This window comes from Actinia tenebrosa, unplaced genomic scaffold (assembly GCF_029948245.1).
Source record: "Actinia tenebrosa isolate PJP-AT-01 unplaced genomic scaffold, QUT_ActTen_1.0 PGA_scaffold5__44_contigs__length_20552954, whole genome shotgun sequence".
NCBI classification, from domain to species: domain Eukaryota; kingdom Metazoa; phylum Cnidaria; class Anthozoa; order Actiniaria; family Actiniidae; genus Actinia; species Actinia tenebrosa.
Genome location: NW_028292582.1, coordinates 13945605 through 13970910, shown reverse-complemented (window position 1 = coordinate 13970910; position 25306 = coordinate 13945605). Strand labels below are relative to the sequence as shown.

At 37.1% G+C, this 25306-nt stretch overlaps 2 protein-coding genes across 2 annotated transcripts; both read right to left on the bottom strand.

The window, feature by feature from the left end:
* Positions 1–80: 80 nt before the first annotated feature.
* On the bottom strand, positions 81–9097 carry LOC116290784 (uncharacterized). The gene is made up of 10 exons (XM_031697887.2): positions 8599–9097; positions 6038–6270; positions 5204–5507; positions 4928–5023; positions 4668–4727; positions 4078–4392; positions 3415–3753; positions 2773–2936; positions 2297–2381; positions 81–2056 (listed from the first exon to the last, which is right to left on the bottom strand). Exons 1-10 carry the CDS (start codon positions 8726–8728, stop codon positions 1842–1844), a joined length of 1941 nt encoding a protein of 646 aa, XP_031553747.1. The 5' UTR covers positions 8729–9097; the 3' UTR covers positions 81–1841.
* A 1612-nt stretch (positions 9098–10709) lies between these two features.
* On the bottom strand, positions 10710–25019 carry LOC116290795 (uncharacterized). The gene is made up of 11 exons (XM_031697899.2): positions 24649–25019; positions 19217–19459; positions 18633–18920; positions 17714–17830; positions 16699–16770; positions 16394–16438; positions 15775–16065; positions 14622–14969; positions 13930–14093; positions 13049–13133; positions 10710–12677 (listed from the first exon to the last, which is right to left on the bottom strand). Exons 1-11 carry the CDS (start codon positions 24842–24844, stop codon positions 12481–12483), a joined length of 2046 nt encoding a protein of 681 aa, XP_031553759.1. The 5' UTR covers positions 24845–25019; the 3' UTR covers positions 10710–12480.
* Between the last annotated feature and the right edge of the window lie 287 nt (positions 25020–25306).

The window sequence follows — 25306 nt, the reverse complement described above, 5'->3', positions numbered from 1 at the left end:
GAAAAACCATGTACAAGCCGGTTCGAATTTTTTCAAAGTTCTTAAATAAACAAATAAAATAAATTGAAAACAAATAAATCTTTCATTTTCAGTTTCAAATTTATTAACTTTTATTGTTGTTTTTAGATATTACCATCTTTTCACAGTTATACTTTTAATGGTCGATTCGACCTAAAAGTTCAAATCACGATGCACAGCATATATATTAAAGCAGCAAGTGTCTCAAACACTTGAGTGGATTTCACTATCTTTCTCATGAAAATCCATCGCATATCATATGACTAATGATTTTCGATATATCAAACACTTAAATGGCTTCTAATCACAATGCACAGCATGTGAAAGTAATTATTAATTATAAATGTATTTTCACAATGCACAGCACAGCATATAACTATTAACTTTTAATATATCAAGCACTTTAATTATATTAAACAATCATAATAATCAGCATTTAAAAGCAATAATTTATAAAATATGTATCGAGCACCTGAATGGCTTTCTCTATTATTCAATCACAATGCATATTACAATGATAAAATGTCAAAATATAAAACAACTAATGATACTTTAATATAGCCATACGAATCCAAAAATGCATCTAAATACATTGCATGTTTGAATTGTGTGATTTAGATATTGAATGTGCAATTAATTGGCTTCTTGAAGCACCTAAATGGCTTCCATATTGTGTCAAAAGCCAATCAGCGTCAAGTAAGTAAAATACGTAAGGACCAATGATTCAATAAATATTTAAAATAAGCAGCATCTAAGCAAGTATAAAATACATTCGATAATGGGAATATGAATTGTATTGATATGAGTAGTATTTAATATTTAACTAATATTTTTTCTATTACTACAAAATACTATATACCTAAATATCCAAGACTGGGGAGAGTAATGCGCACAAGGCTTTCTGGGATTCGCAAATATGAAATCAAACATTCCCAGACTGCCTTGCGTTACCTAACTCGCCCCAGGCCCATATGATATCATCGTCTACATAGCCAAAATTTATAAGAAATACTTCAGAAGAAAGCCATTGCTAAAACTTGCGTTACCAAAATTACCTTGAGTTAAAGTTAAAATTATTCCCATACAACTTTGACAGTCTTCAAAGCTAGAGGATATTAAGTGTCAAGGAGGTTTTGACTTTCAAAAATTTAGTCTATGGTTCCTTGTGTTTGGAAGGTAATTGTGATGAGTGTATTGAATGAATGGCCTCTTAGTTCTATGTACAGAAATATTATATACACGATTAAAAATGTCTAATAACATCCTTCCCATTCGGATTTCATAATTTTGTCGGTTACGTACATGTGTAGGAAATGGTTGGTCAGACAAAGTCGGTCCAATTTCTTTGTTTATTTGTTTGTTTGTTTTTTGTTTGTTTTTTGTTTTTCTTTTTGTTTTGTTTTTTTTTTGTTTTAGTATTGTACCGAGTATTTAATTATTATATAGCCAAATGCAATGGTCAGCTCATCGAATCAAAAGAATGAGATTGCATTTGAAATCTTTACAAACGTAATGTTGATGGATACAAGCGAGGAAAATTTAATTACGGTCACACTTTGATGGCTTTCTCTCGGTTTCAATCAAAAACACGAAGCCACATTCCAGCCAATCATGACACTTCATTCCGTATGTACGATTACCAACCATAAAATCTAAAATTATTATCATTATATGAATATTAAATTATTATTCAGAGCAGACGCCTGGAATGCATACGACTGAATGATGAAGCTCAAACCAGCAAGCTTTTGAGGTCAAATAAAAACCTAAGAGGGTGGAGGTACTCAACTCATGTGTACCCACCCCTCCCCTGATGGGGCAAGTTATTCTCCAAACTCTTCCTCATTGTTGGTGCATACGATATCTCTTGCCGTGTCATAAGGCTCCCATTTCTCTGCATGGTAATATACTCGAGAGCAATTGTGGTTGACAGCTACTATCTCCGCCCCACGCACCATAGGGAGCCCATCGAGGGTTGAGGAGACTGGGCGAATTCCTCCATTGGCGCATCGATCTATGTTGAGGTAGTACTTGGCACCTGAATAAAATAGTTGGCGATTAATGGGGTGATTGATAATTGGACAGACAGACAGTCTGACAAGGCACAATGATTTAATGTCATTCTAAATTGGGGGAAATGTTGAGGTTTTGCATAACTTGTGTTTTGGAGAGGGGGGAAAGGTATGAAATATTCTAGCCATGACAGAAGGACAAGCTTGCCAACAGAGATGAGAGACAGACATTAGTGACTGTCCGAAGAAGTTTTTTAAGAGCTTACCTTTGATGCTTATTTCGTTGAAGTTCAACTCCAACTTTTTCTTTAATTTAGCAAATGGAAATTGAATACCATGCACTCGCGGAGTCTAGAAAGACAAAATACCGTATATATTAATGTCATATATATCAAGTACCAATGACAAGTACGAAAATAGAGTTAATGCAGTTGACACTTAAATGGTTTCCGTCTCCTAGTGTCCATTAATGACAATTAAAAAATAAACGTCTACTATCCAATCACAATTAAACCATGGTTCTCAATCAAATGGCTTCTACCCATGGACCAATCAAAAAAAACAAGAAATGTCTACTATTCAATCACAATAGAAACATGGCTCTCAAATGGCTTCCAACCCTGGACCAATCAAAAACCAAGAAAGAAATTGCTTCCATCCAATCACACTCTCGAACCAGTCAATAAACAACGTTTTGGACCAATCACAGCGGACATAATTATTTTGTGTCTTAATAGCTCACCTGTTTGTCTACAGTAGTAAATGTAAAGTACAGGTCACTCCCCTCAATGGCTCCTTGGCTACACATGAAGTACCTGAGGGCCGTGCCTGGAGCGAAAAGCTGATATAACAGGACAGAAATGAGAACCGCTAGAATAAACCCAGCCAATAACCAGCGACGAAGACCTGGGGATAAAGTAGCCAAAATATTATAGTTAGTGAATGAATTACTGTACTAGGTCTGATTCAGGTCCATTCTCATTCCCATACCTTCCCTCAAATCCATTTCAGGTATTAGAGAGTTTTAGATTTACGTTCACGGCAAACGTTTAAAACTATTACGTTCAAGTCCAAGTAGTAGAAAAACAAAAGAATATTTGTCTTTGGTGAGAAGGTTTGTAAAAGGTAAAGTAAAATACAGGGAAACGATGAAAACGTGGTCACGTTTGCCGTTTGCGGGGAGAAAAAAAGTCAATCTAAAACTCTATTGTGGGAAGTGAACTCGACTCTGGAGTCCCTTGATTCGAAGGAGAACCTAACCTTATCAGCCTAGAGGTTTTTTCATAGTAGGCATTACTATTCTCCCTAATCCAGGCCCCATTATTTTCTACTTATTCCTGTGCTCTCGCTTATACCAGCGTTCCTATTGATTATATACACTTACCCATCATGCATTTCTTCTTAACTTGCTTCACTTCACTTTTAACATCCTCCTTGACCCCACTGCGCATGTCATTAACGGCTCGAGTCACGTGACCAGTACTGATAGTTAATATGATCGACACAAAACACTGAGGGGATGTGATGTCGTTAGATTTGCACTCCACAGTCTCCAGGGACTGACCAAGAAGGAAGGAATCTTGTGAAGTGACGTCACAGACTCTGCTCTGAGGGACAGCGACTCCAGGGCTTTCTAACGACGCGTAGATTCGTTCGCCATTCTTGACAGGACCCATGACCTTGACTTTGACCATCCCAATCATACAAACGACCTCGTCTGTGTCTGTAAAGATAGATAGTTATTAGAGTAATATTTAAATATTATTAACAGGGAAGCGTTCCCTTTTCTCGACTTTGATTGGATGTAATTTAGCTCCAGTCTCCCAGGGCCTCTATTCTTATATCACGAGAGCCAGGCTGCAGAGCTAAACGACAGTTATGCTTGATGATAAACTTACTCAGGCATAGACAAAGGTTTTACTGTCATGGGTACAAACATGGTGACAGCGTGGATAGCTCGATCCTTACATTGTATACTAGAAGATCGAAAACACATACGGTGGGGGGAGAGGAGGGGAGACGAAGTGCAGATATTGTTACTACCAACCTTTCTCGGCACTTTCTAAGTTAGCTTTTGCTTCAAGATACGCAGATCTGCTGATAACACCCGCCAGCTTTACATTCTTGGCATTGAAATAAGTGAGCTTCTGAATATAGGTCTTGCCATCAGGGTCCTCAAAAAACCCGATCACGTCTCCCTCTTCGAGGTCCTCGTTTTCGTCTTTGAGGGATTTTTCCAAGGGAAAGTGATAAGCAATGTCACCTCGTTCAGTCAGCATTGGTTTGTTAATCTGGAGTTCCCCAATGATCGCAGTTTTGGCCACTAGGTGGTCGGTGATGACCTCGGAAAAACTATTTGACACTGGAAATAATTTAAAGAAAAAGAATTTTAATTTTTCTATATAATAACTTAATGAATTACTGGGTTTCATACGAGAAGAGAGAAGTAAGAAACGATGGAATAACCACTTTTACCAATAACCGTTTCAAATCACGCCTCATTCAATTTGAGTATTTTTTTTCCCGTTATACTTGTAATGCTTGGGACTATATAGAATCTCCGAGATATAGGAAATCACTGCACCCAAAGTCACATATTGCATACAATGATAGATATAATGATGAGTCATCGCGTACCTTCACTACCGACTCCACTGCTGATGCTTCCAGGAGAGAACTCTCCATGACCAAGTTCATCTGAATAAAATAAATATAGTTAGGTCACTATCTGTATCAATGCAATAGGTCTGCACCAATCAAATGCCTTCCTTCAACGGACCAATCAAAAGGCTCGGCTAGCATTGGCTGACCAATCAAATTGCGTCCAACTTCCCCTCTAAACCAAATAAAACGCCCAAAAGTATGGCACGAGTCAAGGCTGCAGTAGTGTAACTTACCTCGTTTTCTTTTTCTATTTGGTGGAGAATTATCATACGAAAACGATACTTGATCCTCACTGCTGCACGTGCTGCCCTCCAACTCGTCACGTGATTCTAAAACCAAAGTCAAATGAGTTAACCTCGATTCCATGTTTGTTACAGTAGCGTTAAACCTGTGGATTTGGCGGGAAACTCGTAAAACGCACACGCGTGTGTATTGCCAGGAAACTGGCACACTGCTTCCTCCCGGACCCCTGCTTGATGATGTCGATAAAAATATCTTGTAATACATACCAGGTTTCGATGAGGCAGCCTTGCTTTTAACTCTAAATCTCTTGGAAGAGTACTCTCTTGTGACCCCATTCATAAATAGGAACACTAAAACCAGATGGAAGATGTTTCTCTCTTCGCCTTTTACTCGCGACAGCTCGTAGACTTTTCCACCGTCCGGTGTTTCGTAGACTGAGTCGAGATCTACGGAGAAGATGACAGAATTCGAGTCTCCTCTCCTCCAGATTATCTGCAAAGGGACGCGCCCTGTGGTATCTTGGAGGATTCTTGCTGCTTCGGGAACTCTTTCTACGTATACATAAATATCCTAGACAAAAAAAATACAATGCTCATTCAAAAACTGTCCATAGTTTCTTATTCATTCATCCATTTCGCTCGTTCGTCCGTCGGTCGGTCGGTCGGTCGGTCGGTCGGTCGGTCGGTCGGTCGGTCATTCATTCATTGATTCATTCGGTTTTACTCTTTCCACAAAACCTCACAAGTTAAATTCCGATTCGACCTGTGATTTAGCTGTGCCTTGACTTAGATCAGCCCAAAGTTTGTTTCAGGGTTTGATGCGTGTGTTAGTCGTGCCCTGACTTAGATCAGCCCAGAGGTTGTTTCAGAGTTTGATGTGTGTGTGTTAGTCGTGCCCTGACTTAGACCAGCCCAGGGGTTGTATGAATTATTTTAGAGTATCGATAAAATGTGAAGATGTTTTCCTCCATTCCGATCCACTTGCCTGCCCCATTTCCTAAGCTTTTTCTCATTTCAAATTTATCCCATTTCAAATTCTCTTCCACTATCCACATGTATTCATTCACCATTAAGCATTCATTCTATTACAGATTCAATTACCTGCAGCGGATGTGACACTGTCGCTGTAAAACTCACTTCTCCATTCAATAGTCTTTGCTGTGACTTGGCCTTATGTCTACTCTGTCCCTTTTCGTACGAATCCTTGAGCCCAGTAACCTGGACAGACACCGTTACATCTGGAATCTTGGGCGCTTGGTAAAGTGTGTTCATGGAGAACAATTCTGCTGGATCCAGCGCCGGTATGTGCGGCATGGACCCTGGAACAGCTTGAGCTATAAGTAATAAAATGAAATGTCAAAACTTTTGAAGTACCCCCTCCCCCTCCCCCCTCAGAGACCTGTTCAAATGCTCGATACTGGGGGTCTGTAGTGGCAATTTCTATACGCAAATATGTTTTTTAGCATACATGTAGACAGACAGTCCATTCATTTCTGTGATTTGGTTTTTAGTTTTGGAGATATTTGGGGACAAAATCTAAGATTTCACTTCCAGAGGTGGTGGGTACCGGGTAACACCACCCCTCCCCCCTAAATCGCTTACCGTGAGATGACAATTGTTTTGCCCTCATGCCCTAAGCTAGAAACTTTAATTTTTAAGAAACGAACGAACACAAAATATTAACAAGAATTACTTCCTGCGATCATTTCCGTTTATCATTAACAGAAGAAAGGAGACCGCCATGCCTGAATGACGGTGCATCTCAAGTCTGTAGTGTACGTGATCAGCTTGGCATAAGACAGTTTATCACTGGCGTGGAGTGAAACAAAAGAATATGGCGTCTGATTCAAAGATTTTTGAAACTCTACATTAGAAAAATCGTGAAGGTAAAATTAATAATATTTCGGAAATTAAAAAGAGAAAAGAAAAGCGAGAAAGAGGACAAAGATAGAAAAGAAGAAGAAAATAACGTCATCAGTTTTTGACTGGCACACCACAGCGAGCCCATAACAAGGCAACCATTTTTATATTGATTTTACACTATAAAATCACCCGGCCCCACCCGGGAAAATTCCTATTGATCATGAAGGCTGATTCAAGTCACGTTTGCTATCCACAGGTAACATTTACCGAGGTAGAAACACTTTAAGAAAAGTGACAAAACCACTCAAATAGTGTATTTTGGATCACGATAACTAGATTAAATATTGAAAAAATGAGATGAGATAGTAGGAAAAATAAACATCCGATAGATAAGCATCTGTAAATTTATTAATATCTGACGTGGTAGGTAGTGGGGGAGTCTCCGATAAGGACTCTAAAGAGGGTTTTATACCAACAAAATAGCAAAGTCCAACTGTACGAGCTTGCTAAAAGGAGTGAAAATAAGGATGAAAAATGCTACGTCGTAAAATATAGGACTCGCTGGTCACTGGCAACTGACAAGTTTAATACGAAACAGAGATTCTTGTTTTCTACGTGGTTTAACTTATTGTTGTTTATAACTAACCAGATAAATAAAACTTGTGAAATCTTAATAAATTTTGACTTTACAATATTGAACCAACTTAATTTAAACAAGTTAATTTTAAACTTAAAAATTTGTGAAATGTGATTGAAAAAGGTTATAAGATTTTATCAGGCAGGTGCGAGGTAAGAAAATTATGGTCGTTGATAAAAATTTCTTGAAACATGAAGTCATCTTGATAATCTAAGCCTTTGTAGTCGATACAAAGCATTACCCCCCACGGAAAACGTTAAGTCATGCGTGACTAGTAAGATCAATTCGCGTGACTAGTAAGATCAATTCGCGTGACTTAGTACCTTATATAGCCATGACGTGTGTTCAGTATATACAGATTCCACACGCAACGTCTTTCTCAATCATTCCTGACAATGAAACAGGAACAACGTTTTGGAATAGTTTGTATTAAAGTTCATTTGAAAGGCTTCTAGATTATCAATAAAGATATTTTTTTTCTTTTCTCCACGCATATTTGAACAAGCAATTCTCGAGAGAATAATACGATTTAGAAGTAATTGTCATATATAGCTTTTTACTGTCATTGAGTTCACTATTTCTGTACGGTGTAATAATGTTTCTAGTCTTCCTCACAGCCAAGACTATAATCTTTCTTACCGAGGTACAATATTTTAGATAACCATGCTAACAAATGATCTAAATTCAATTCAATTGTATTATTTCGTACATATAAACGCGACATAGAAGGGCAGCCATCATGACCAAAGATGATATTCTTTATTATATTTCACAAAGAAAAAAGTTCGTAATAACTTCAATTATTTCAACCAAAAAAATTCTATATTTAATCCAGTTAGATATATTAGAAAATATCAAAAATATCAGATATATTACTTGTTATTTTAATATCTTTTATGTGTGACACATAGATTCGCATATTATATTTGTTTCTTTTGAATTTGATTCGAATTTATTATGCATAATTGAGCTTTATTTGAGTTCATTTAACCGCTTGTAAAAAGTTAAGTCGATTTCAGTTAATAATCGAATGTTCTATTGTTCCATTGGAGTTGTATAATTTAGCAAGCAGTCATCAAAATATCAGGAAAAATCCAAGCTTTTTTTTAAAAAATGTGAAATACAATCTCTTGGTCAGTAGGATCCTTTGATTCATTCTTACCTGGTTGTATCGTTGCATCCCATTCTCTCTCTACACAGTTCTCTAGAAATTCATCCAAGCTTGTCCCATTCAGATCATCGCCCAAACAGGGCGCGAGATTTGGAACTTCGTTGAAAACTTTACTCTCCATCTGGACTTTCGAAGCTCAAAGCCTAATCTTTGAGGGGTAGCTAAGTCCACGGTAGGAATTAGTGGAGATTTCGCAACTTCTATTACTTAAAATTCGCTTCGAATATAATTAGAGTTCCCTCATTTTAGTTAACCAACTTAACTTTTGGCTGCGTTTCTGATTCTTGTAGTAACTTGTTGAGTTGAGCTTTACTTTCAAGCTAGATGAAGTTCAAACATAGACTGCAAGATCTGTTTGACGACAGGAAGTTAATGTTGGGATGCCTAACTTGACGTGACATCCGATCCCTTATAGTGACAGCACGCTTGTTGAACTCATCAGTCACGTATCGTGCGCCTGTAGTTTTCTTCCCAACCACAAACCTACCAGAAGACAAGCTAAACTAAATTACCTAGCACCCCACACAATTTTTTGTCAGTTTTTAAAGTTTTACTTTATTTTTGTACTAGTATTTTCAAACTGTCTTCATTTGTCTTTACAAGTGTTGACTCTTATGTGATGACGTCATATTACTTTATATGGTCAGTGGTGGAATTATACACGTCATTCGGGCTATCGGCTAGGATGGCAAATGCAGTCGAATTTGAGTGATCTCCCAAATATTCCATTATTATATTTGATTTTCGTGACTTTTGGTTTTCTAATGATGGGTAAATTTAACCCATATCGTGTTAAATTACTAGCATCACCAAACACTGCCGAAAAGTAGTTGCAAAGCTTTTAAATTCGATTCAAAAGTTAACTTAGGAATCTAAAATAAATTCACTAGTATTTTTTTCATGTTATTTTTAGTGTTTTTTCGGTTCATCAAAGTAAAGCAAAGAAATCCCATTCCTAGATAGTATTAGTAATAATGATATTTGACGGAGTTCATATTCATGACCGTTCACTGAAGTTTGAGTAGTTGAGTGGTTGAGGACCATTGACAAAAAGGTGCATTTTTGGGGAGGAAAGATATGAAAATTGCCCATCAAATCATCTACAGCCCTCCCCTCCCCTCACAGAAAATTAAAGTGTGCTGGAGCTCATGATTTTGTTTACTGAAGTGCGTCAAGAGTTTTAGTTCCGCTTTTAGTGCAATCCGTTGGCCAGGAGTCTTCTGGTTTCCATAACAACTGCTCTTAAGCAACTACCTCGTTCCCATGGGAATCGTTCCAAATCTTCGGGGGGAAAAACAAGGAAGTTTGAGATTTATTTTTGCTCTAAAACTTAAATTATTTAAACCATTTTAAAATTAGAATTTAGATTTTTCAAATGTCAGGGAGTCTGACCTTGAAGTTGTAATGCTGAACACGAGGTTGCGTGATGCGCGTCCTGTGACGTCACCGTTACCAGTTTATGCATAACACCAGCTGCTCCTGTGGTAAAAATGGTTCTTCATCGCTTAACAGGAAGATGATTCAAAGCAGAGTCGTGAATGAGTGGTTAAAGTAGCCTTTGCTAACCCCCCACAAAAGGATATGAATTGAGAGTGGATAACAATGAGATCTCGAACAAGTTTCTCAACAACACTTATGCCTACCCCATTCACAGGCAGGATCTACATTACAGTGTACATCATTAATTTCCGGCTCTTACAATTTCTTTTTAACTCAAATCACGCAAAAAAACGAAAAAAACAAAACAAAACAAACAAAAAAAAAACCAAACGAAAAAAACAAAAACGAAAAAGCTTGTCAATCAATACTAATTACTAAAAAAACAACATTTTCGCATCAAAATTTGAGCTTAGTTTAGCCACATGCAAGCTGAACCTTTTTTACATTGAGGGAAGCAATGTGTTATAGCTTAGATCAGTCAGCCAGACTTTTCAGTGCGCGCTCAAGATTTAAAGTCGCTGGCATTCTCATCCGTTAAACAAACTACTAACAGATACATATCTCATAAAGTAATTCCGCATTCATCCATAACACTAACGCTTAGTACCCATCTGTGGTTAAATTCCACAGGGAGCCCAAAAGGAAGAAAGTACCTTCTATGCTGAGACTTTTCATTATTTTATTCATAATACTCTATATTTCTATTGGTATATTTTTGAATATTATAGTTATACTAATGAATAAGTCAAGGACTGGTCATAAATCAGCAGGGTCAGAAGAGGTGGTGGTGGTGGTGGGGGTAAGAAAAATGTATATATAGTGGTTTTCATAAACCCGTGAAATACACTTTTTGTGACTATTACACTCTAATATTCAGTACATTTTGTTGCATGGGTTAATGAAAGCCACTCTATCTTTTAGTGCATAATCAGGGGGTAGGGTAAGATCATGTTCAAGGTTTGACAAATATGTGTGTAAGAGCGAGCAGAGGGCCGGGGAGCAGACATTTATGAACAGTCCTTGAGTTAGTAGAGCGGTATGTAAATCTCACAATGACTCCAAGAATAAGATTAAAAGGCTCAAAGCGCGCTATCAAAAAATATCTCTTTAAATATATCTTTATCAATATTTTATCTATCTATCATTACTTTGAAAAAAACTTTAGTTTTCCCACTAAAAACGTGCTATATACAGGCGATGTATGTTCCACATACATTTACTATTGACCACTTGAATGGCATGTGGAGCATTTTTTGTATGAGTAGGAAACGATACGACAAATTCGTAGCCGTATTGTAGCCGTTCCGTATCTTACCGTAACCATAAATACGCGTTATGATTGGATAACTTACATAAATTACTGAAAGACAATGGGAAGCCATTTCAATGTTACGGCGTGTCGTACCGTGCACGTGCTGTAAGTCAGTACCGTACGTTTCCCACTCATGAAAAAAAAACCCGAAGATCATACCTAAGGGCATTTCACTCTAAAAAATATTTTAAATAAATATAACTATCTTCTAATATTATTAATAGTTTACGATAACATCGACACCAGTTCTAATTGCATTTTCTTAAAATTTTATAGCTACTCGGAAAATTTCACCCTCCTTTTAGTTTGGGCGTAATGCTTTCTCATTTCAGACCACATACACCGAATCGAAATATGGCGACCAATTTGAATAACTATTGTTCTGCACTGACTAGCGACTGACTAGCCTCCTATACATGTGAAAATGCTTTTATGTTTCCACGTGAACACGAGGCTAGTTAGTCGCTTGTCAGCGCAGAACAATAGCTATTCAAACTGGTCGCCATATTTCGATTAGGTGTATGTCATTCCCTAGATTATCATATCTTTGTTTAACGTTTGCACATAAAAAGACACATGAATAAGGGTACAACTAAAACGAAGAATCTTATTCTAAAGAGAATGACACGAAATGAGAAAACACTACATCAAGAGAAAATGAACTAAGAGAAGGAATCCCCGTGCCCCATCATGTGCTGTGCACTTTTTGATGCTATTTTTAGAATCATTGATGCTATTTTTAACTCGTTACCATACCCGCGCGATAATCATGCTTCCCTTTAATGCCTCGTTTTTGAACACGAAAAGCGCCATATTTCGTTTCGTCCACGACAAAAACACCGGCTTTTGTTTACTGCAAGACTGGAAGCCGCATACCCTCAAGAAATCAACCAATCAGGTTCTTCGCTCAAAATATCTCCAAGCTAAAAATAGCATCAAACTGTGCACATGATGGTTACAAGGCTATATAGGTAGGATTCCTTCTCTTAGTTCATATTCTCTTGACTACATTTAACACACTTAAGGTATATTTTATCGAACCCTGAAGCAGCTTGTGGGCTGATTAACTCCCAGACCCAACTTCAACTTAGCGTGTTTGGGTTTGAATGTTGTGAGTGTAATTATGGTTTGCAAACAAAATTTCTGCCAGTTTTGTAAGGACGCCAATCTCCATCGAACTCATACAAAGCTACATCACACGAGGAGTTAGTAGAGAATATTTCAGCACCTCGCACTTGTTTCTTGTGATCAATAAGAGATGCTACAGCGACTACACCTCCATACGCACATCTGTCCAGGTTAAGGTAGTATCGCATCCCTGTGGGATTATGGATAGAACATCCAAAGAAAGATTGCTTAGACTCATTCTTTTGTTCATTCTTTCATTCTTTTTCTCCCTCCCACGGCTGTTTACACATACCTCTCTCACGTTCTCTCTCCCTCCTTCCCTATTTCAATCTAGTCATCCATTTTCATTCATTCATTCGTCTATCCGGCTTTTCCTCCATCCCACTCTCTTCTTTGATCACTGCATGCATGGGTCAACCTCCTCAACCACTTCACGCCCGTACTACATAACATATACTTTATTTAACATCGCAGACAAATTGTTAATTGAATAAATTGATTTAACATATTTCACATGCTCAGTAAACAAGCTAATTACTTAAGTAAACACGTTTGACGTACCTGAGGCGTTCTTCTTTTTAAACTCAAGGTGAAGCTTCCTTTTCAGAACGGGCCACTCAAACTCTACCCCATGAACTCTAGGGGTCTGGAATTGAAGGCATTTAAATTAACCTGTCGGTTCCCTGATAATCTAATCTAGTAACATATATTTTCCAATCTAAACATCCTCCCTACTTTAAGGGCGGGTCCTCCGCGGCCATTGAGATAAAGGCCTTATTTAGCATATAGTAAATAGTCTTCCAGGAAGCTGAGGGTGCGCACTTTACTTCTCTATCTTCCATCAAAGCTCTGTTTAAAGTATTCAAAGCTAAAGCTACATGGATCAGAGAGAAGTCGAAACAGATGTAGAGATCCTGAGGATCGAATGGTGGAATAGACCGTTTTCTCAAGGTTGCGTGCGCATCCAACTTAACGGGCCCCAAAACTGAAAAACACAAATTCAGTAAAATCGAGAAGCCAATTTTATATTTAAAGAGGAGAATGATCAATTTTATGAATTATTATCGAAAACCATTTATTTCATAGAAATGTATGATAATTCTGATCACAAAGCTCCTGTTCTGTTATCGTGGCCCGTCAAGTTCCTTGAATTTGTATTGGGTGCGCACGCAACCTTGAGAAAAGAGTCTATTCTAGCTCCCAAGGTCGCGGATTAATCAACTGAGCTACACCTGCTAGTGACGCAAGTTAGCAATGGTCAGCGTATTATGATCAGATTCACTATAACCTTGTGTAAGGCGGACATATAAAAGACCCACTGAAAACGCTGGTGACGACCATCTTTAGTGTTCGTGTTAAAAGTAATTGCTTGGTTATAGTTATGCCATGTGTTGTAGTGTCCCTGCCCTCATGCGGGTAAAAGTTAATAAAATAAGCTATACCTGTTCGTCGAATGTATGATACGTAAACCACATTTCATGGTTAGGGATGGATCCTCGTTTGCACAGCCAATAGCGAAATAAACTCCCGGGACAGAATATCTCGTAGAGGAAGTAGGTGAGAAGAACCAAGAATAAGATAACGATCGATCCTTTCCAAAGGATACCTTGAAATTTATGAAGAATAAATGTAGATTATTTTGAAAATATTGAAAATATTAGGTCCCTCTCTTGATTGAAAACTTAACATATCAAATTCCAATTCCAATTCCAATTCGATCTGCATGTGAATTAGCCATGTCCTAAATTAGATCGACCCAAATATTGCTTCAGGGTTCAAATCTGCGAGTTAGCTGTGCACTGATTTACATCAGCCCAGAGGGTGTTTCAAGGTTCAATCTGTGAGTTAGCTGTGTCCTGATTAACATCAGCCCAGAGGGTGTTTCAAGGTTCAATCTGTGAGTTAGCTGTGTCCTGATTAACATCAGCCCAGAGGGTGTTTCAAGGTTCAATCTGTGAGTTAGCTGTGTCCTGATTAACATCAGCCCAGAGGGTGTTTCAAGGTTCAATCTGTGAGTTAGCTGTGCCCTGACTTAGATTAGCACAGAGGTTGTATCAGGATATTGATAAAATTCAACGGAAGGCCAAAAAACGGATCCGGAAATTATTTGAAAAACTAATCTTAACGTCCATACCTTTGTAAAACTTTCTCTTCTCTAGTCTTATCGCATCTGCGATTTTCCTCTGCATATGTCGCTGTACATTATCCACGGCATGAGACACTTCACGAGATTGTATTCCCAGTACAACAGACACGAAGCACTTCACAGGATGGATGGTATCAAGTTTTGACGATTGAGAGCTTTCCAATGCTTGCCCAAGTAAGATAGGACTGATTCCCCCGGACGGCCTCAGTGGTATTTGAGTTTCAGGGATTCCCACGCCGGCGACGTCAAAGGAAGCGTAAATTCGTTCTCCATTTTGTACCGGTCCAGCTACCTTGACTTTTACGATTCCAATGACACAAACTGTGTCGGTTCGTTCTATGGGGAAACAAGGAGAAAAATAAATGATGAGAAGAAAGAAAGAATTTAGAAAAAAGGAGGGGAAAAAAATGATGAGAAAAAGAAAGAAGGTAAATAGGAAAAACAGATGGATGAATGAATGAAGCACAAACGAATGTATATGAAAGAAAGAAAAATAAATGAATAAATGAGATATAGAGAAATAGAAAGTAACAAGAAAACAAGAAAACAAACAAATCCTTGAGTAGATATAATCGGTTTTAGGTCACCCATCCAAGTGCTAACTTTCCCCAAACGGGCTTGACACATATCTTCGATGCCCAAGTTTTTTCCACTGGGCCACGGTTTCAAGAAATTAGCACAACAATAGCCGTGAAAACAATGCACCCAATAGACTAGACTTTTTAACTATAACTTTTCAACCGATTCCGTGCGTGGCAGAGATGCAAGGGATTAGTCGATATGGTCTGGGTGCCGGCTGGTCTCTCCCCTGATGCTTCGGTTAGAACATTTTCTTGCGTAATTCGTACACCCAAGGGCAGAAGGATTTAATCGCCGTCAGGTCCGAAGTCCATACGACGCCTCAGCTCTGCGGATGTCTCGGGGGTATGGCAAAGTTGAGTCGATTGTATTTTAAAAAAATATTTTTTATTGGTGGATTTAGGTTCAAATCTCACCGCATCCAGATATTCTTATGTTTTGTTATTTCTTCGATTTACTAAGCTTTTAAAAAATTAACACAAATTGCAGAGGTTTAATTGTTATTTTTTAAGATTGAATCGCCGAATAACATGCAAATAAAGCTCTTTGTTATATATCTCACCAATGCCTTCTACCGGAACGTTTCCATGGAGATACGCAGAACGGCTGATGACTCCCGCCATTCTGGCTTCCCTCGCATTTGATGGCGTAAGACGAGAGATCTCAGTTTCCCCGGTGGTCTTGTTTTGAAAGAATCCCATGACGTCACCTTCTTCTAGATTGTGGTTTCTGTAGTAAGGGCCTTCAAGTTTCAGGTGATAAGCAATATCAGCATTAGGAGAAGAGATCATTTTCTGGACCTTTAGATGCTGGATCTGTGCGCGTTGTGCTTCAAGATAGTCGGTAAGAATAACTAGAAAAACGAAAATAATGATCGTAAATATCTGGGCCCGGTCGTAATCGAAAAACCAGAGGACCGCAAAAACCCTCGGAGCTGTCAGAAAGAGAACCAACCAACTCAGCTCATATGGAGAGACTGGGATGTAACCCAAGATCTCAGGGGTGAGAGGCAAGTGTTTTCCACCATGCCCTCCATTCCCCTGTAAGTTAGTTATTATAATTTTATAGCCATCATATGTTAGCAATCGAGTACAATTCTCATTTCTCAATCCATCGTTTCCCCCTTCTTGTCCAGTGCGCAAGCATGCTGTTACACTAATGGTAATCATAGACAGCCTTACCGTCGTTACTATTGACAGACTGTGCATATCCAGCATTGCCATTAGCTAAAAACGATAAAGAACATATAATATTTAAAAACATATTATGGCCAAAAAAGCTGAAAGGGTACGTGGGTATGCTTTACTTCGCATTCATTCCAGTACTTGTGTAAAGGAATTTAAGGAGAGTAGCACAAACGTAACCTGACAATGTATTTATTTGATGAAATATATCACTGCGTTATAGTCTCCGGCGGAGAAGACATGCAACAGTGCTACTGGAGTAAAAATGAGACATTCAAAAAGACTACGCCCTAAGTACTTACCCGAGAGTGGAGACGCTGCAGGTCCCGACTGAATAGAGAATGGCGATTGGACTGCTCCGTAACTACCAACACCTATAAGAATACGACCAAACAAGTTATACTTAATTGCCATTCCGAGTTTGAGGAAAAATCTGAGTCGAGTTGGTATTGCAATTGGGGGCTGTTTTAAGGTGACTACTTTTGGAAATTGATTTAAGCTTTTTTTAAAACTTCGATTTTCCGAATTGAAATTTAATGCTGATTCCAAATCTGGAAAGAAAAATAGGGTGTCCCGAGCTTGTTTTTAAGATAATCAGCATTTAATAGAAGCCTACGCACGAGCTTTTGGAGTAAAAATTGCGCCACCGGAAGTGATAAGAAAAAAATTAAGATTCATAAGATAATAGTTATTTGCAGACTATATGATTGCACGAACGAAGGCTAGTCAATCCTTCTACAATAATACATGGACATTTTCGACAAAAAGACAGAGAGATACATTGATTTGTCATATTTTGTAGTTTCGGTGCTCTTAAAAAATCTCATAAAGTCGAACAAAAATCCCTACAAAAATCTATTTTTTCACGTGTTCCTGATTTAAACTTTTCCTAAAATGTTGATATAACCTTGATTTTTAGGAGTTTTTTCGAATGAGCTATCAAAAAATATAGAGTCCCGTGCAAAATTTGAGGGTTTTGCCCTGTTGAAACTCAAAACGCGTATGGTTCTTCAATAAAATCTTGTAGATTTTTCAGCGGTTTTTGAGCCCGCGCACATCGTGGGCTCAAATCGAACGTTCAAAAGTAGGCAGCCACCTTAAGGAACGAAATAGCCGTCATCTTGGCAATGTGAAACCCTAAAAACGTCAACTCGACCCAGCTTTTTTCCTCGCCCTCGGAATGGCTAAAAACGTCATAAGTTTAAGTAAATATGGAGATAAAGAGAGTGACTTTTCCCGTGATATACTTCAGGCTATCACGGATCATGAAAGCATGCTTGAAAATCTTGGTAAATAAAGGCAGAAGTTTATACTTACTAGGACTTGATCGCTTTCTCTTGTTACCAGAGGGACCAAAGAGTGGGTCACTTTCCTGGTATAACATTGGTGGGGGAGACGCTTCATTGCGTTGAGAATCATTCATAGTGTTAAAAGCTGGGCATGAAAAAATGAAGGAATATAAGACTGTGAAAATAATGATGATAGCCCTGGCGATGAAGATGCAACAGTGATGATGATGATGACGATAATGATAATAATAATTTAAGGGAAAGAAAGAAACAGCAAAATGGTTGCAATAATAATGATATGCTGGTTAATTAATAAACGGTGATGAAGATGATGGCCGAGGTAATAATGATAATGATGATTATGATTACATGGTATAATTTACACTCGTCATCATCATTGTCATAATTGTCATAATTATTATCATAATAATGACAACAATTATGACAATGATGATGACGATTGTAATAAATTCTAATACCATGTAGCTAAATCTTATAGACTCCTTGCAGCACTTTGGAATGCAGCTCAATCTGGGGAAACAAACAATAGGTTCCAATTCTCAGAAGAGTTAGAATTCTTTTGTTTTCTCCCCCAGAACGCCGAGCTGTTTTGACGTCACATGCAAGGGGTCTATGTGTATTAAATGCTGAGATACTAGAGCAGTTTTCTTATGAGGTCTGTAAAAAGCTTACGGCACAAACACGGTCATGACACGGCAAGGGATACGCCAGACCAATCACATTGCTCGAGAATTTACTCTCCATCCAATCAAATACCAATAAACACGTTGCGGACACAGTGACGCCGAGGTTACCTCACTGTCAGACCAATCACATTACGCGAGAGAGAAAAAAAAAAAAAAAAATCAGCCAATTAAAATTCTAGAAAATATCACGGTCACGGCACGGCACGATTACGGGCACTGCTTTATTTATATTATGTTTACCTTGTCCTGCGGTGCTCTCTGCAGATGGTTCAGATTTCTTTGCGCTTGGTCTTGGTTTTGTTCGAATTCGAAACGTTTTTGACAGAAACGTCTTCTGTGTCCCATCAATCAGCTCAACGTAGATTGCTAATTCCCAGATATTTCTCTCCTCCACTTCAACTCTGTCTAACCAGTACACATAAGAACCATCTTCATTCTTATACACAGAATCCAGGTTAACTGAGAATCTTGTTTTGTTGAAGTCCTCGGAATCAGTTTTTACCGCGGTAACGGGTAGTTCCACAGTGCCTGGGAAGGTCATGAAGATACACTGAACTGAAATAAGCCGAAGTAGTCCCATCCCAAGAGAAAAGTAGAATAACAGGCACAAGAAAGGAAACGGAGGAAGAGGAAAAGAAGGGAAGAGAAGGGCAACAACAACTATAAACCAACACATGACGACAACGAAAACCTGGAGCAGCTTTGTATCAATAACAAAAACGACAAAGACAGCAAAGGAAAAATGGAGAGAAGGGCAACAGCAGCAACAAAAAGAATACAACAACACCGACAAAGTCGCATAAACGAAAGCATAAACGCTTTACCTATTCTGTCATTTGTTTTCAAAGCAGCTTTCTCATTTCTTCTGACGAAAACTCTGACAGCTGAGATCTGTGCCGTTGCTGTAGCAGCCATATTGACGACGCCATTGGCGATGCGTTGCTCGGAACCTTCGGCGGTTTTCTTTTGGACTTTGTCATAAATGTCTTTGAGATCGAACACTTCAAACTGGACGTCTGGTTCAACGGTATAAAGGCTTAGATCTTCAATCTTTTCTTCGTTGGTATCTATGTTAAAAGAAAGACTGCTCAAATTAACATGAAAAACTAGATGCACTCGAACTGAAACATGCGCCCGAATCATTACCCTCTATTTTATCCACAAAAAATCGAACACCAAAAATACTGAACAAACGAACTGGCAACAAATAAACAAACAAACAAATAAACAAACACACCAAAACAAAATAAACAATTCTAATAAAAAATTTCCAAATCTAAAATTTATTAGTAGTATTCATAGTGTGATGGGCGCTCGACCAATCAAATTGCATTATTTTCCCGCCAAAATCGTTCCTCACAGACGCGTGCGCGAGCGTTTGACAAGTTGAATCAAGATGGCGGTAGTGAACAACAACAACAACAAGAAAGAGGGGAATATTTGGTAAATATCTTCAGTTTTGTGCCATATTAATGCAGAAAATTTTATAAAAATTGCAAAGCTATTATCTTTAGACAATAGTTAACCCTCTTGGTGTTGGAAGCTAAGCAAAAAAAGCTAGAAACACGAATTTTCTGACTCAAGTCTTCGCCACGTTATTAGTTTTGGACGTAAGCTTATAATCTTGGATATAAATTACAAAATCTCTTGTTATTTATTTCCCTAAATAGCTAAGAAAAGCTTCAATAGATAGTCTAGCTAAGAAGAAAATTATTTCCAGAAATATTTATATTTTGAATTAACATGAAATAATCAATTTTATTATATAATTACCAATGAAATATCTATTTTTCTCTATTTCGAAAAATTGATATCTTCACACGTGAAAATAATAGTTATTTTCATGTGTGAAAATAACACCATTGCGATGGCTATTCAAAAATACACGGAAAGAATTGCCTGAAAAAGCCAAAACATACTTCATTGATAATTATATAATAAACAGAATATTACATGGGCGCTTGGAGATACGCAATTTATCTTCTCGTGTTGAAAATCTCACACTCGTTCGCTGCGCTCACTCGTGAGAGATCTTTTCAACACTCGAAGATAAATTCCGTATCTCCGCGCGCCCATGTAATATCCTCTATATATTTTGCTTGCAAATATCATTGCTTAAGGTGACTGCCTACTTTTGGAAATTGATTTAAGCTTTTCTTAAAACTTCGATTTTCCGAATTGAAATTTAATGCTGATTCCAAATCTGGAAAGAAAAATAGGGTGTCCCGAGCTCGTTTTCGAGATAATCAGCATTTAATGGGAGCCTACGCACGAGCTTTTGGAGTAAAAATTGCGCCACCGGAAGTGATTAGAAAAAAAAAAAAAGATTCATAAGATAATAGTTATTTGCAGATTATATGATGGCACGAACGAAGGCTAGTTAATCCTTCTACAATAATACATGGATATTTTCGACAAAAAGACAGAGAGATACATTGATTTGTCATATTTTGTAGTTTCGGTGCTCTTAAAAAATCTCATAAAGTCGAACAAAAATCCCTACAAAAATCTATTTTTTCACGTGTTCCTGATTTAAACTTTTCCTAAAATGTTCATATAACCTAGATTTTTAGGAGTTTTTTCGAATGAGCTATCAAAAAATATAGAGTCCTGTGCAAAATTTGAGGGTTTTGCCGTGTTGAAGCTCAAAACGTGTATGGTTCTTCAATAAAATCTTGTAGATTTTTCAGCGGTTTTTGAGCGCGCGCACATCGTGGGCTCAAATCGAACGTTCAAAAGTAGGCAGCCACCTTAAAGTGCTACTACGACGAAAATCGCTCAAACTTGGATTCAGCTGAAACTTCCTAAGAATACTCTTTAAAGGTCCAATAATCACTGTATGAAGTGTTTTCTCGATGTTCAGGACGAAAGTATGACATTTTTACGATTATTTTTTGGAGTCTGTGACGTCATACACTCAACATCAAACATTGCTACATATATTTCTTTGTATATAAATCCTTAATTTATTTTATTCCTATGAAGCCCAAAGGGTGGCTAATGTGCTTATTTCACATTACTTGTGACTATAATTTATATTTTGGGGTGTTTGGGTATTTCTTTCTCCCTTTATTACTGATATTTTGATCATAAACTACAAAGAAATGTATGCAGCGATGTTCGATGTTGAGTGTATGACGTCACAGACTCCAAAAAATAATCGTAAAAATGTCATACTTTCGTACTGAATATCGAGAAAACACTTCATACAGTGATTATTGGACCTTTAAAGAGTATTCTTGGGAAGTTTCAGATGAATCCAAGTTTGAGCGATTTTCGTCATAGTAGCACTTTAAAAAATTTTTTGAATGATTTGGTTTTTGGATTTTTAGATCAAGATGTTAATATAAAATAGCTTGACAGTCATCAATATCTACTTTTTATTAAGTTGACTAGCCTTCCAGAAAAACAAAGCTGAAAAACGTAAGTAAAATCTTAATGTACCACATACACTATTATAGTAATTTAAAAATGGGATGAAATGGGAAGTAAAATGTGTGAACTTAAAATTATTGATGGTGTGAGTATGGGTATGCAAATTAATTGATTCATAAAAATTTTAATTTTAAAATGCCCAAATCTATCGATCCTAAAAAAGTTGCAAAATCAGAATTCATAAATAATTTGACAGTTGTATTTTTGTCCACTGCTGATGAAAACAAGCATAAAACATTTCTGAAGAGAATTTAGATCCATGATCCAAAGTAAAAACCAAAAGCCGGACCAAATGGGATACATCTGCAATCTGCTGCATTTGCAGTATCTGCCAATTCATTTGAATTTTACTCTGAATCTATGTTCCAGACTAAATTATTCATGAAACTCGCTGGTCTGTAGACGCATTCACTACCTTCAATTATATCATCTTGTCTTAATTATTGAATCTCATTTGTGGATTATCTTGGTTCGATCAATACTAAAATATTGATAAAAATGTTTTTGATGTTCGATTATAATACTACTGTAACTGATAATAGCTTTATAATGAAAATACCATGATTAAATTGTGAAAGATTTAAAATATAGATAATGATGTATCTAATATTTTGTTTATGTAGTAGTTTCTGTTTCTTGTCAGTTGTAGCTCATTTTGCACCATTAAATTTCCATGTAGAATTAGTATTATAGTTATCTATTTTATATACCACTTTTGAAAGCCAGTGATCATTAAAATAGAAATATTTTTTTAGTATTGAAGTTTTTAGGATTAATTATTTAGGTATGTCACTATTAGAAAATGGTTTCCGCCCTTCACAAAACCAAACATGCTAACTATAAATCAACAAGACATTGCTCTTGGAGCTTGCACTGGGTTGCCAATTTATTCTTTTTATGTATACTTAAAGTGTTTTTTTTAAACATCCAAACCAATAAAGAGGAATAAAACTCAATTAGTAATGGATTCATAAAAAAACTATACAAATGCAGGTGCTTAGAAATAATATTCAGTTACTGACGTGACTACTCTCTATCTTGAAGTACAGCACAAGAATCTTGACCTACTAAGACACATTGTATCAATTGAAATAAATATATTTAAATATCCAAACCAATGAAGTGGAATGAAACTTGGTTAGTAAAAGGATTCAAAACTTAGCAAAAACTATTTTTGGCCAAAGTTACCAGCTCTATTACTGCATTGTATTTAACGATATGTTCATGTATATGCCTGATATATTCATGCATATATATTAACGAAAGACTGAAATTCGCACTTTCCTTTACTTTCCTTTGGTTGAAATGGTTCAGAGGAAAGCTGCACACTGGGTCCTGAAACACTTTGATTGTGAGGACAGTGTAACTGAAATGCTTTCAGTACTGAAGTGGAAGACACTTGAACGGAAGCACGACTATCTATGATTTACAAGATACAAAAGCTGGTTTGTCAAGATGACGTTAGAATCAAGCCACTTTGTCATTCCTATTCTATCCATTTCAATAAGGAGTATGTGTATACTCAGCCTATGGCCACAAAGGATTATTACAAGTACTCATTCTACCCAAGAACAATTTCAGAATGGAACCAACTCCCAAAGGAAGCAGCACTAGCAACCTCACTGCAGCATTTAAGAATGCAGTTGCAGACATTTATTAACTTAATGGACAATTACTAATTATTATTATTTATTCTATTATTAATATGTTTATTATTTAATTATTTTAATAACTATTTAGCATGGTCTAAAATGCTCAGTATTGAGCAAATGACCTAACTGGTAAATGTAAATGTAATCAGTCCACAGGTTTGTAAGGTATGATCTTTGAGTTAACCATACCCTGACTTTGATCACTCAAGAGGACATTTCAGGATGTTCAATCTGTGAGTTAGCAATGTCCTGACAAGTTGCATTTGTAATGCCCATTAACCTATGACTATAAAAACAAGAATATTTGACAGCTTTTGTTTCACCTCAAATACCTTATCAGTGACAGCCTCCTTAATAGTACAAAATTTCAAAAATATTAAAGTACAAGAATTAGTGAACTAGATATCATACACTTGTGTTTTTAATTAATAATAATCTGATTCCTGCTACAGTCAAACCTCTATAATCTAAGCAGTCACCTTCTGAGTAGCCAAGTCACTGGCCATTGTAACTGCCAATAGAGGCTTGACTATATTATTTTTATGGTCAGTCAATACTCAAAAATATCAAGAAATCACAATTTAGTGTCTAATGAGAATATGCCTATATCTATTCATTCAGAACTAAATAATTCAAGTGATCTAATTTCAACGTATAATTAATCTACACTAGCTGCAGTTAATTCGAGATTATAGAATGTGGTTTCGAAAGTCAGCTCAATAGTTAGGAAACTGCTGAGGCATTGACATTGCTACAAGAAACCAATTGGAATTATTCACAAATAATACCTCTCATTAAAGACTGCTTGAAATAATTCTATGAAATAATGTAGTTTCTTACATAGGTTCAATAAAGCATGACTAGACAGCATGTAGCAATCGTTTGGAATCCCTCCATCGACTAGTTAGCTCTTCAGGCTGAATTCGTGCTAATAGAGAGTTTACAGTGGTAAGATTTTCGTTTAGTTGGCAAACGTGAAACTTCAGTTGAGCATTGAAAGATTCTTAGTGGAAAAGATATTTGACAAAAATCTCCCATTAGTACTAGATAAACATCTTTGGTAATGGTAAAGTGAAATGTAGGGAAACGATAAAGACGTGGTCATGTTTGCCGTTTGCGAGAAGGATTCAGGAATCTCAATCTGTCAAACTATACAGTTTATACTATACCGTCTAAAAAAGGTGCAATAATATCATTGATATCATTGAGCTGTTGTTCCGTAGGATTCCCGTAGTTTTCTGCGGCCATATCCAAGATAATTAGTGTGTATCCATCGGTATTACTAGAGGGAAAAACAATGTCATAACGAAAGTATTGTAATTTCACTTGATGTTGTGTAGCATTAATAGTAACAGGAAGTAACATCACGGTACTTTCCCTATCCCAGGAACCTCGAGGTGGTGCTGATTCAACTTGTTATTGTTTTCCCACAATATTGCTTTGTTTTTGAGCGTAAGCGCTAAGGTTTTCATGTCCTTGTACAAAACTCAGCTATAAGTTCAAGAACTATGCTTGTATTCTACATTATGTTCATAGTGTTGTAGATTGTTTTCAAGCTAAAACCTTTTTCGATAACCCGCCGCGGGAGATTGGGCATAACAACACGAAAATCCACTTCTCTTTCCACAGGCAACCCAAGCTCAGTCAAAACGGGTTTCGGTTGTATGACTTTGAATTTTTTTAGAGTATTAAACATATCTTTTTTTAAGTGGTTGCGTTGTACTGTCTATCTGCGCTTGCCCAACGATTTTTCACACTTAAACAATTCTGAACCAGAGAACGTTAGCCTGCGTGCAGCCGAACTAACTAACTGTTAAGTCCGTCCGA